Genomic DNA, 13,801 nt, shown 5'->3' on the forward strand with positions numbered 1-13,801 from the left:
GAGTGACTGCTAATGAGTATGGGGTTTCTTTTTGAGATGATGAAAACACTTAAAAATTTACTGTAGTAATGGTTGTACAGCTCTGTGAATATACTAAAAACCACTGCATTATATACTTTAAAGGGATGAATTGTATGGTATGTGAATTATATCTCAATAAGACTGTTATTTAAAAATAAATTCTAAAGAAAATTCTTCAGACTGAAAGCAAATGACATCAGATAGTATTCTGAAGCCAAACAAAAAAACAAAGAGTACTAGTAAAGGTAATCATAAAAGTCAGTACAGTTGCACATTTTCCTCTTTTCTCAATTGACTTAAAAAGTAATGGCATAAAACAATTACGTATTGAGGGTCTATAACACATAGAAATGTAAAATATGTGACAATAACAGCACAAAAGAGCAGAGCTGTATTGAAGTAAAGAAATAACACCATAAAAGGGGCCAGCCCCGTGGTGTAGTGGCTAAGTGCGCGCGCTCTGCTGCTGGCAGCCTGGGTTTGGATCCTGGGTGCGCACCGAAGCACCACTTGTCAGGCCATGCTGTGATGGTGTCCCATATAAAGTGGAAGAAGATAGGCACAGATGTTAGCCCAGGGCCAGTCTTCCTCAGCAAAAAGAGGAGGATTGGCATGGATGTTACCTCAGGGCTGATCTTCCTCACAAAAAAAAAAAAAAAGAAATAACACCATACAGTAGCTCAAATCCACAGGAATAAACAAAGAGATCAGAAGTAGTAAATAAGAAGGTTAGTATAACAAACTTTCTAAGTAATACTTGCTTTCCTTTATTCTCTTGGTTTTTTTATACGATATAAAATTATATAAAGTCATAATTATGACAATGTATTGCTGTGCTTCTAATATATATATATGTAATATATATATAACAATAATAGCAAAATGGTTACAGGGAATAGGGCTGGATAAAAGCAATGTTTCGGTATTTCATTAAAATTAATTATTACACAACAGAACAGGATTCTGGTAGTTAAAATGTATACATTCTAAGTTTTAGAGCAACCACTAAAAAAACTGATTAAGAAAAAGTGAAAAGTTAAAGGAATTAAAATGTTACACTAGATAATATTCAGTTAATACAGAAAAAGCAGGAGAGGAGGAACAGAAGGAGAAAAAGATATGAGACTTTTAGAAAATAAAAAGCAAAATGGCAGAGGTAAATCCAAGCATATCAATAATAACATTAAATGGGAAAGGAGTAAACAATCCAATCAAAAGGCACAGTTTATCAGACTGGATAAAAAACATGATCCAACCATTGCTGTCTACAAGAGACAGGCTTTACTTCCAAAGACACAAACAGGGTGAAAGTAAAAGAACAGAAAAATATACACCAAGCAAACAACCACCATAAAACAGATGGAATGTCTATACCAAAGTCAGATAAATTAGACTATAAAACAAAAAAATATTACTAGCGATAATGATAAAATTATCATGATGATGATAAATGATATCATAATATCATAATGATACAAGGTCAAGCCATCAGGAAATGTGACAATTATAAACACATATGCACCTAAAAACAGAGTCCTAAAATACATAAGGCAAAAAACGGCAGAGGTGAAGGATGAAATAAACAATTTAAAAATAACAGTTGGAGATTTCAATACTTTCAATAATGGCAGATAGTAACTAGGCAAAGATCAACACGGGAACAGAAGAGTTGAACAACACTCTAAACTAAGTAGACATAACAGACATAGAGAGCACTCCACCCAACATCAGTAGAATACATTCTTCTCAAGTGCACAGGGAACATTCTCCAGGACAGAAGATATTCTAGCCCATAAAACATGCCTCAATAAATTTAAAAGGACTGAATTAACACAAAGTATGTTCTCTAACCACAAAAACATTAAATTACAAATCAATAAAAGAAGTAATTTGGAAAATCCATGAATACGTGGAAATTGCACAACACACCCCTTAACAATCAATGTGTCAAAGGAGAAATCTAAAGAGAAATTAACAGAAATCAGTTGCATTTCTATACACTAACAGTGAAGTAGCAGAAAGAGAAATTAAGAATACCATCCCATTTACAATTGCAACAAAAAGAATAAAATACCTAGGAATAAACTTAACCAAAGAGGTGAAAGATCTGTACACCGAAAACTATAAAACATTGCTGCAAGAAATTGAAGAAGACACAAAGAAATGGAAAGATATTCCGTGCTCTTGGATTGGAAGAATTAACATAGTTAAGATGTCCATACTTCCTAAAGCAATCTATAGATTCAATGCAATCCCTATCAAAGTTCCAACAACATTTTTCACAGAAATAGAACAAAGAATCACAAAATTTATATGGAACAACAAAAGACCCCGAATAGCTAAAGGAATCCTGAGAAAAAAGAACAAAGCTGGAGGTATCACACTCCCGATTTCAAAATATACTACAAAGCTATAGTAACCAAAACAGCATGGTACTGGCACAAAAACAGACACACAGATCAATGGAATAGAATCGAAAGCCCAGAAATAAACCCACACATCTATGGACAGCTAATCTTTGACAAAGGAGCCAAGAACATACAATGGGGAAAAGAAAGTCTCTTTAACAAATGGTGTTGGGAAAACTGGACAGCCACATGCAAAAAAATGAAAGTAGACCCTTAGCTTACACCACACACAAAAATTAACTCCAAATGGATTAAAGAGTTGAATGTAAGACCTGAAACTATGAAACTTCTAGAAGAAAACACAGGCAGTACGCTCTTCCACATCAGTCTTAGCAACATATTTTCAAGCACCGTGTCTGACCGGGCAAGAGAAACAATAGAAAAAATAAACAAATGGGACTACATCAAACTAAAAAGCTTCTGCACAGCAAAGGAAACCATCAACAAAACGAAAAGACAACCTAACAATTGGGAGAAGATATTTGCAAACCATACATCTGATAAGGGCTTAATCTCCAAAATATATAAAGAACTCATGCATCTCAACAACAAAAAAACTAACAACCCAATTAAAAAATGGGCAAAAGACCTGAACAGACATTTCTCCAAAGAAGATATATAGATGGCCAACAGGCACGTGAAAAGATGGTCAACATCATTAACCACCAGGGAAATGCAAATCAAAACTACAATGAGATATCACCTCACGCCCGTCAGAATGGCTATAATTAACAAGACAGGAAACAACATATGTTGGAGAGGATGTGGAGAGAAGGGAACTCTCATACACTGCTGGTGGGAGTGCAAACTGGTGCAGCCACTATGGAAAACAGTATGGAGATTCCTCAAAAAATCAAGGATAGAACTACCATATGATCCAGCTATTCCACTGCTGAGTATTTATCCAAAGAACTTGAAAACACCAACGCGTAAAGATACAAGCAACCCTGTGTTCCTTGCAGCGTTATTCACAATAGCCAAGACTTGGAAGCAACCTAAGTGCCCATCAAGGGACGGATGGATAAAGAAGATGTGGTATATATACACAATGGAATACTACTCAGCCATAAGAAACGATGAAATCCAGCCCTTTGTGACAACATGGATGGACACTTCGGGTATTATGCAAAGTGAAATAAGTCAGAGGGAGAAGGTCAAATACCGTATGATTTCCTTCATTAAGTAGTAGATAATAACAACAATAAACAAACACATAGAGTCAGAAATTGGATTGGTGGTTACCAGAGGGGAAGGGGGGAGGGGGGAGGGCGAAAGCGATAATTCAGCACATGTGTGTGGTGATGGGTTGTGATTGGTATTTGGGTGGTGAACATGATGTAATCTATGCAGAAATAGAAGTATAATGATGTACCCCTGAAATTTATACAATGTTATAAACCAATGTTACTGCAATAAATAAAAATAAAGAGAAATTAGAAAATACTTTGAAATGAATGAAAACAAGAACACAACATATTAAAACTTATGAAATGTAGCTAAAGCAACACTCAAAGGGAAATTTGTTGCTGTAAACGTCTGTATTGACCAGAAGAAAAATCTCAAATCATTTATGTTCAACTGATTTTCCACAAGGGTGCCAAGACAATTCAATGAGAAAAGAATGGTCTTTTCAACAAATGGTGCTAGAACAACCGGACACACACATGCAAGAGAATGAATTTGGACCCCTACCTCATACAATACATAAAAAGTTAACTTAAAATGGATTAAAGACCTAAACGTAAGAGTTAAAATTATAAAACTCTTGGAAGGAAACATAGGAGTAAATCTTTGTGACCTTTGGTCAGGCAAAACCTTAGATACAAGACCAAAAGCACAGATGACAAAAGAAAAAATAAATCGAACTTCGTCAAAACTAAAAACTTTTATACTACAAACAATACCATAAACAAACTGAAAAGACAACCCACAAAATGGGAGAGAATGTTTATAAATCATATAACTGATAACTTAATCCAGAATATATAAGAAACTCTTACAGCTCAATAATAAAAAGATAATAACTCAGTTTTAAAAATAGGCAAAGAATCTGATACACACTTCTAAGAAGATATATAAATGGACAATACACACATGGCAAGATGCTCAACATCATTAGCCATCAAGGAAATGCAAATCAAAACCACAGTCAGATATCACTTCACACTCACTGGGATGATTATAACAAAAAAGACAGACGATAACAAGTATTGGCAAGGACATGGAGATATTGGAACTTTTATACAATGCTGGTGAAATTTAAAATGGCTCAGCCATTTTGGAAAACAGTCTGGCAGCCCCTTAAGTGGTTAAACACAGAGTTACCCTATGACCCAGCAACTCCACTCCTAGGCATACACCCAAGAGAAAGGAAAACACTGTCCAACAAAAACTTGTACCTGAATGTTCATAACAGCATTATTCATATTAGCCAAAAAGTGGAAACAACCCAATACCCACCAACTGATGAATGGAGAAATCAAATGCGGTACATCCACACAATGGAATATTATTCGGGCATAAAAAGGAATGAAGCACGGATACTTGCTACAACATGGATGAATCTTGAAAACATTATGCTAAATGAATAAACTAGACACAAAATGGCACACATTATATGATTCCAGTTGCATGAAATGCCTAGAATAGGCAGATCCATAAAGACAAAAAGTAGATTAGTGGTTGCCCGGGGCTAGAGAGATGGGGGCTGTGGCCTGTGTGTCGTCTGCTAACGGATACACTGCTTCTACTGGGGGTGATGGAAGTGCTCTAAAATTAGATTATGTGAGGGGTGCACAACCCTGTGAATATAATTTACAAAATGTATACTTTAAATGCGTGATTCATATGGTACGTGAATTATATCTCAATACAGTTATTTTAAAAATTACTCAAAAGGGCAGGCAGAGGGTGGTCAGGCTAAACGGCCTCAACGTTTTCTTTCCGGCTGTACAATTCTAAGCACCTAGAAAGCTGCTGGTCCCAGAGGGTCTGGGGTACTTCTGAACAGCGATGGGACCCACAGACCAGACACAGCCATGGGCCCGAGAGAAGCACTGGACCAGACGCTGCACGAGGGAGGGGAGCTGGCCCACAGGAGGCCCGCCGTGTGGTGACCAGAGATGGCCAGCCCCAGCCTCACTCACCACGCACAGTGCTGATGAGCTTGTCGGGACTGGCATGAGTGGACGTGGAACAGAGAGTGTTGAAATACAGCCCAGACCCCTCCCGGATGGGGCTGAGCATCGGGGGCGGCGTGTAGGGAGAGCACTGGAATAACCCCTTCAGGAGGCAGTCCACCAGGAACACTGGAGACCGCAGGCAGCTCTGGTGGCCTCCTCCTGGGCCTGGCTCCCCAAACGTGGGGGGAGCAGGAGGGAGGAACAGCGCTTTGGGCTGCGGGCGCTTCTTCCGCTTTCTATGCTGGCTGCTCTCCTGGCCGTCTCTGTCTTCCCCGTCTTTTTCTTGTCCCTGGAGGAGAGAGTTCAGAACCACAGGGGCTCACTTGAGGCCGCCTACCACACAGCGTTCTTCAAGATGGACCAGAAGAGGAGAAGGGTACTGGCCATGGGGACAGAGGGAATTATGACAGGCACACAGCACACGCTCCGCGTGTCCACGCCGAGCAGGGCCACCACGCCTGAGCCAGACTCCAGCTCCTAAGCCGGGCGACATTCTCATGCACCCACACCCCCAAGGAGAGGCCCTGACTTGGAGGATTTGGAAATGCGGGAGGCTAGTTTCGGTAATTGACTATTAGAGAGTGGCGGCCAGAGACGCGGTGCAACAATGTGACAAAATGAAAAACTGTCCCCCTCAAAATGACAACAGCACCTGTGAGATGAACAACGGGATCCAATCACTGAGTGGGGGGACCTTTGGGTCGCGCACCCTGTCCCTGAGCACAGCATGAGCTTCTCTGGGTGGGATCCTCCAGCAGAGGCTGGAGAGAGCGATGGCTTGAACTTATGAAGCTCGCTCTCACCTTCACAGGATCTCGCTCCTGCCAGTCTTACTCCTCCTCATCCTCCAGCTCTCAGCTCCAACATCCCCTCCTCCAGGAAGCCCCCCCGACCTCCTCAGGCTGGGTCTCAGGCACCCCCTCGGGGCTCCTACAGCTCCTCTGCTCCCCCTCCCAGCCCTGCCCACCCTGGGCCGTCACTGTCTGGGGACGCGTCTGTCTACCCCACTGGTCTGTGACCCCCAGCAGGACGGAGCTGGGGCTGTTGTGGTCACTGCAGAGTTCCTAGCGCTGCCCAGCATAGGGCTGGGCACAGAGGACGCTCAGCGAACGACTGAATGAACCTGCAACCCGAGCTCTTCTGGAGTCAGGACTTTGTGCGGCATCAGGTGGGGACAGTGGCAGGAAAGAAGGGGACTGAGAAGTACCCACCCTGGCTGTGCTCCCAGGGGGTCGGTTCGCAGGAGCCACAGGCACCGACACAGGGGTCACCAAAGAGGCTGCAGCCGTGTGGTCCAAGGACTTCCTGGCTCCTGGGGGACTCTGCCCGTCCCCCTCTGGCCTCAGCACCTGTCTTGGTGGCTTGCAAAACTCCGTACCAAACAGCTAAATGTGGAGAAGAGACGGCTCTTTAAGAGAAACAGTGGGAAAGAGGAGCTGCCTGGGCCATGATGCTGGGGGCGGGACGAGTGGAAGGCTGCCCCCTCCAGGGCGGCACAGCCCTGACTCCTGGCCCCCACCCAGGCTTCCCCCAGGAGGATGTCTCCATCTAAGATAGATGACGCCCAGCCATTTATCCCCCAAAGCCTGTCCCACACCCTGTAAGCGCAGAGCCTACGGCGCGCGCCCCTTCACCTGCCGCTCCTGCTTCCCTCGAGGTGACGGCCACTGGTCACTGTGAAAACACATGTGGCTGCTCAGCCCTTTCTCCGTGTAAAACATCTGGCTGCAGTTCTTGCAGGCGTAAGTGCTCCTTGGCTCCGCCCAGTCCGCACGGCCCCCATTTTGCTGGTTACTGTGGGCAGACACGCAGGAGGGAAAATGGGAGAATGGGACTCGGTTTTTGTTTTTAGGTCCGATCCACCGAGGAACCCTAAGAAATGGAGACAGTGCCCCAATTCTTCATGGGCTGGTGCACGCCTCTCCAGGACTGGACCCTCCAGAGCTCGCTCACCCAGGCCAGCACGTAAGAACCGGAGGACCCCTGAGGGGGGCTCCCCCAGGAGGGGTGGGGAAGGGCTTCTGAACTTACCATCCACCCGCCGTGTTCTCCTCCTTCACTGGATGGGGGAGCCGGAAGATATTTCCACCCTGAAGATGAAAACACATCTAGGCCACCACATCAGAACTGACGTATGCAAGAGCTAAAATTCTAAGACTCTCAGAAGAAAACACAGGCGCAGTTCTCTGTGACCTTGGATTAGGAAATGGTTCCCCGGATGACACCAAAACGAAAGACAGAACAAAGTGGATTTCAACAAAACTTCAAACTTCCATGCCTCAAAGGACACCATCAAGAAGTGAAAAGAGGGGCCGGCCTGGTGGCGCAAGCAGTTAAGTGTGCATGCTCCGCTGCAGTGGCCCGGGGTTCGCAGGTTCGGATCCTGGGCGCACACCGACGCACCGCTTGTCAGGCCGTGCTGTGGTGGTGTCCCACATAAAGTGGAGGAAGATGAGCACAGATGTTAGCCCAGGGCCAGTCTCCCTCAGCAAAAAGAGGAGGATTGGCAGATGTTAGCACAGGGCTGATCTTCCTCACACACACAAAAAAGAAGTGAAAAGACAAGGCACAGAAGGGGAGGAAAAAGTTGTCAGTCACATATCTGAGAAGGGACTCGTATCTATTACATAAAGAACTCTTACAGCTCAATAACAAAGAGATAAGTAACCCAATTTAAAAACGGGCAAAGGATCTGAACAGACACGTATCCAAAGAGGATACAGAAATGGCCTACATCATCAGCCACCAGGAAAATGCAAATCAAACCACAAGGAGACACCATTCACACCCACGCAGGTGGCTATCGTGAAAAGAAACAACTGGACCATAACGAGCTGGTGAGGACGTGGAGGAACTGGAGCCCTCATACACTGCGGGTGGGAATGTAAGATGGTGCCACTGCTTTGGAAAAGTCTGGCACTTCCTCAAATGGTTAAACATGGAGTTACCCTACGACCCAGCAATTCCACTCCTATGTACCTCCCAAAAGAAATGAAAACATACGTTTACACAGAAACTTGTGCACAAATGTTCACAGTGACGTTATTCACAACGACCAAGAAGTGGAAACAACCCAAATGTCCATCAACGGACAAGTGGATAAACAAAATGTGGTATATTCACACAATGGAATATTATGCAGCAATGAAAAGGAATGAAATACTGATGCAAGCTACAACATGGATGAACTGTGAGTGAAAGAAGCCAGACACAAAAGGCCACGTAGTGCATGATTCTAATTATATGAGGTGTCCAGAATAGGAAGATCCATAAAGACTGAAGCTAGGGCCGGCCCCATGGCTTAGTGGTTAAGTACGCACGCTCCGCTACTGGTGGCCTGGGTTCGGATCCGGGCGCGCACCGACGCACCGCTTCTCCAGCCATGCTGAGACTGCGTCCCACATACAGCAACTAGAAGGATGTGCAGCTATGAAATACAACTATCTACTAGGGCTTTGGGGAAAAAAAAAAGGAGGAGGATTGGCAATAGATGTTAGCTCAGAGGCGGTCTTCCTCAGCAAAAGAGGAGGATTAGCACGGATGTTAGCTCAGGGCTGATCTTCCTCAGAAAAAAAAAAAAGACCGAAGGTAGATTCACAGTTGCCAGGGGCTGTGAGGGCTGGAGAGATTGGGGGTGACAACTAAGGGTATGGGGTTTCTTTTTGGAGTGATAAAAATGTTCTGGTAAAGAGGGGATGCATACCCAACCTTGTGAATATACTAAAAGATACCGGATAGTACACTTTAAAGTGGTGAATTAGATGGTAGTCAGTACTAAAGCTGTTAAAAGAAAAAAAAAAACAGGTAGCTGTGGTGTGACAGGAAGGATGCTGGACCTTAGTATGTCAAAAAGAGAAGTGGCCACCTGTCCGTGCCCAGGACCTCGTGGGCACCAGGTGGGGAGGAACTAAGCTAACGTTCCCCGAGCACCCACCAGCACTGGGACCTGTGACTCACAACTAGAAACGACTTAGTGTTTCACGTGGGAATATTTAAGGCAGAAGGAACTCTACCTTTATATCCTCTGAAGAACGTAAGGAGGCAAATCTACAAGGAAGCGAAAGGCAAAAAGCAAGCACAAGAAGCTTAGTGAGAAAGCAACACGTCACAGGGCGTCTCTGACAACTCGTGAAGCCCTCGTTCTGTTTTTTTTGGGGGTGGGGTGGGGTGTTGGTGGGAGGAACCACAATCTCTCTGAACCTCATTTCCCCCTCTGTAAAATTCCTTCTGAGGATTCACTGAGGTTACATAAAACGCCTGAACAAGTTAACAAACGTGAAAACATCTAACGAATGAGACTTGCCTCACGTGAGGTCAGGTCACGGGAGACGGGCCGCGGTACCTGGATTCTGTTGGATATCGTCAGCTTGGACTTCGGGTCCCGGGGGGCGTCCACCGGAGGCCCGGCCAAGGAAAAGGAGGCCATGGCTACCTGGCTCGGAGACGCCGCACAGCACATATCCATTTTCCCCTTCTCCTTCCGGAGGCCCGCGAAGCGCTGGGCCCTGGGGTTGCTGGAGAAGAGCCCGTAGCCTCCGGCCCGGGAGCAGGCTGGGCCCCTTTCACGTTTCGCGGCCCCCAAAGCTGCGCCATTCTCGGCCTGGGCCTGCCTCCCGGGGAGCCGGGCTCTGGGTGGCTCATCCCCACCTAACCGGGTCTGCCGTGGGCCCCCAGGGGAGAAGATGTCCCCCAGGTCCAAGGTCCCTTTCGAAGATCTCAACTGCTTGACCAGAGAGACGTCTGGATTCCCGGGAGGGTCCAGAGCCGATGCTGTGAGGGACGGCGGAGCGGTGGCCGCTTTTGGTCCTCCCTTGGCATCCCGTCTCCCGCCGCCGGGGGAGGCCTCTCTGGCGCAGGCGGGCACGGTTTTCCTCCTGCGGGCTGGGGATCCCTCTGGCTCCGGGTTTCCAGGGCCAGCACGGAGACAGTCCACAGTGGGGGCCAGTGGCTGCTGTGGCCACGGCCCCTGCAGCGGCTTCGGGGCGGCCTGCTTGCCCTCAGGCCCAGGGAGCTGGGAGGAGGCGGCCGCCACCTGGGCGTGGGAGAGGAGCCGCTGGGACTCGGTGATCATCCGGAACACCTGCCTCTGCTCGTGGCTCCCCAGAGGCTCCTGCGACTTCAGGAAGAGCTGTCGGAAGAGCGGCGTGGCGTCCGACGGGAGCCCGCTCGGCTTCTGGACATCCTGGAGGCCCGGCTCCCCAGGGCTCCGCCACGGAAAGGAGTCGCAGTCGAACCTGCTCTTCTTGGAAGCCCAGGGGTCGTCTTCCCCACTGGCATATCTGGGGTCGCCCGAGGCCTCCCCAGGCACCTCCAGGAGCGGGGCAGGGAAGGACAGCGTGTCCCCCAGACTGGTGCCCGAGCTGGGCGAGGGCTCCCCCGCAGGGAAGGCGCTGCTGGGCCCGGGGCCAGACTCAGAGCCCTCCCGGGACGGCACCGCAGGCAGCTTGTGGACCACGAACATGTTGTTCCCTTTGCTCTTGGGGCAGCCTGGCCGGTTCCGGAGCCACTTGAAGTTGTGGCTCAGTGGCTGGGAACTGGCAGGGACTGTCTGGCCTCGGAAAAGAGGCAGGCAGGCAGGTAGGGGGCCGCTCTCAGGCCAGCCCTCCGGGGTGGACGGGAGCTGGAGCAGCGATGGCTCCAACTCGCCTGGGTCGGGGCCGCCATTCTCTGCTGCCCTTGAGTGGACGGCTGTGAACACGTCGGAAGCAGCGGGCTCCTTCCAGGGGGCACGGGGCTCCTCGGGGACCTCAGTGCCCAGGACTCCTGAGGCCGCTGGGGTGCCCACTGGGGTGCAGGAGGACGACCCCGATGAGGGCGGGCAGAGATAGGCCACGTTTCTCCCTTCGCCGCTGTCCGAAGGCCCCGCCAGGGCTGGGACGGGAGAAGGGATCTTCTGATGGACAATGCTGCTCACAATACAACGCAGGAGGTCTCGGTTGGGCAAGAGGGAGCCCGGGGACCTGGCTTCCGGGGGCACCAGGGAGTGCAGGCCACCAGGTGCCGGCTGGCTGGCCGCCTCATGGGCGTGGGGGGAGTCCCCACAGGCTTCCTCTTCCGGGGGGGCTTCCTTGAGGATGCACAGGCCGTGCTGGACCTCATAGTGCCGGCGCAGGGAGCGGTAGTCGCAGTAGCTCTTGCTGCAGCCCTGCTCGATGCACACGAAGGGCTTGGTCTTCTGGTGTGTGAGCATGTGCCCGGTCCTGGAGTCGCACACAAGAAGGAAGTCAGCGGGCACCCCGACTGAAGGAAGGCTCGGGCCTTCCACCGCAGACCCCAAACGTGTCCCCAGGGGGCAGAGTGCATCTGCACAATTCAGAAACTGCACTCAGTCCCCCAGGAAAGACCCCAGCAGCCCCTGCTGCAGTCAAAGCAATCTGGCAGGGGCGCTCCTCTCCCTCACCTTTAAGTGAACCCCTTATCTGAGAAAAAAAATCCATGGAAGCCAGGCCGGAGGTCCCCAAAGTGGGTTCCCAAGGCATACCAGTCCTCCACGGTTGCTCCCTGAAGACTTGGGCTCAGCTGGCAAATAAGGTTTGAAAAAACACTATTTGCTCCTTGGAGGTTCACCATGCACAGCAGCAAATTTAAAAGGCACATAAGTAGACAGATAAGAGAGACATCTATTTAACTTCTGATGTCTCTCAGAATTACTAGCGCACAGAAACATTTTTTCAAATGGCGCCTTTTAGCATCCTTGAGAACAAGAGTTCTGCAGAACACACTGGGGGAAATGCTAACTTGGGGATGATCTTTCCTTCAACAAAGGAGTCTTCGCTTTACCATAGGATTCCTCTAAGGAGACAGCTATCTGGAACCCCCCCAGCAAAATAAAAAAAGAAAAAATTTACAGATGCCCAATCAGTAAAAACTTTCTAGAAAGCAGCCAAATGTGCCTATAATTTCTGCAAATATAAATGAATACAAATATGTATTATATTCATATCATACTGATATCGACATTAATATATTAAAAACATAAACAAATGAGTAAGTCACCCTCTGGGTTCCCAACAGTCCTACTCTAGACAGTTCTAATAAATGTGGTACACAGCTATGTCCAATAAATAATAACCTCTCCCAAAGGCTGGCCCTTGGCCTCCATCTGAGGGAAGCATCAGAGAAGGAATCAGGAGATCCAATTTCTAGCCCCAACTGTTACCAACTTGTGACATGAGCATTACGTCCTTTCCCTGGGGTGGGGGTGGGAGAGGGGATAAAATGAAATGCAGATTAATCAAACTCCCTGGAAAGGTTAGGGGAGCTATAAAAATACAAAGGATTGTCCCCTCCCATTTGCAAGTCTCTTGATTTGAAAAAGTCCGTCTTTCTTTCCTCACTAGCAAGAAAAGCTTATCATTTCCAAGACATTAAGAAAAAAGGGAATTCTCCTCCTACTTCTTATAATGGGCTTCCTTCAAGAGTTAAAAAAAATCAAGAGTTTAAACAAAAAAGGAGTTAAAAAAGAAATACAAGAGTTATGCTTCCTTGCCATGTTCTAGAAACAGGCATTTTGGAATCTTTCATGTCCCTGTGTTATCCCAATACTTATTCCTCAAGAAACGCAGATCCATTCTCCCCAGACACCTACCAGGGACTCTGAATATTTCCCTGTAAAGTGAGCCCAATTCCCTCCAGGACAAAACTGCCTCTGGAGCGAGCCATTACAAGCCTCTAAACCAGTAGCGATTTGCTCCCTGGTGTGAATCTGGGGGCTGGAAGAGTGACCTGTGCGGGGCAGTGCCAGACGTGCCCCGGGAACACGGGCGGTGTGTGGAAGCAGGGGTCACACACAGCGGGGGATGAGGAGGCGGGAAACCCCACAGAGGACGGGTCTGGGAGGAGGTGAAAATGCCCCGGGAACACGCCCGCCCCACCCGCCCCTGAGCGGCCGTTCCAGCCCAGGCTCCCACATACAGGTGGTCCTGACGCTTAAAGGCCTTGCTGCAGATTTTGCAGACGTGTTTCCTCTCCTGGCTGTGCGTCAGGTAGTGCTTGCTCAGAGAACTGGCGCTGCTGAACACCTTCCCACACAGGCTGCAGTCTAGGAGCACGTGCTGAGGGGAGCCGTGCTGCCGCCGTCCTTTCCTGGCACTGCCCGAGCTGGCCCTGCCTCCTTCGTCGGCCTCTTTGGGCACTTTGAGCGGCCCTAGCCCCAGGTCTAGACAGAGGGAGAAAGCACAGGTTAGAGGC

The 13,801-nt window shown here is 48.0% G+C and overlaps 1 protein-coding gene across 1 annotated transcript in view; it reads right to left on the minus strand.

Annotated features, from left to right (window-relative positions):
* The window catches only part of ZNF541 (zinc finger protein 541), a 31,842-nt gene that overhangs the window by 14,154 nt on the left and 3,887 nt on the right, over positions 1–13,801 (minus strand). The window contains exons 2-7 of the mRNA XM_058530999.1: positions 13,526–13,769; positions 9,954–11,811; positions 7,643–7,701; positions 7,246–7,405; positions 6,823–6,996; positions 5,576–5,900 (exon numbers count right to left, since the gene is read on the minus strand). Of these exons, the coding sequence (XP_058386982.1) occupies positions 5,576–5,900; positions 6,823–6,996; positions 7,246–7,405; positions 7,643–7,701; positions 9,954–11,811; positions 13,526–13,769 (2,820 nt within the window). The remainder of the gene's footprint in view (positions 1–5,575; positions 5,901–6,822; positions 6,997–7,245; positions 7,406–7,642; positions 7,702–9,953; positions 11,812–13,525; positions 13,770–13,801) is intronic.

The sequence above is a fragment of the Diceros bicornis genome, chromosome 34, assembly GCF_020826845.1.
Source record: "Diceros bicornis minor isolate mBicDic1 chromosome 34, mDicBic1.mat.cur, whole genome shotgun sequence".
Classification (NCBI taxonomy): domain Eukaryota; kingdom Metazoa; phylum Chordata; class Mammalia; order Perissodactyla; family Rhinocerotidae; genus Diceros; species Diceros bicornis.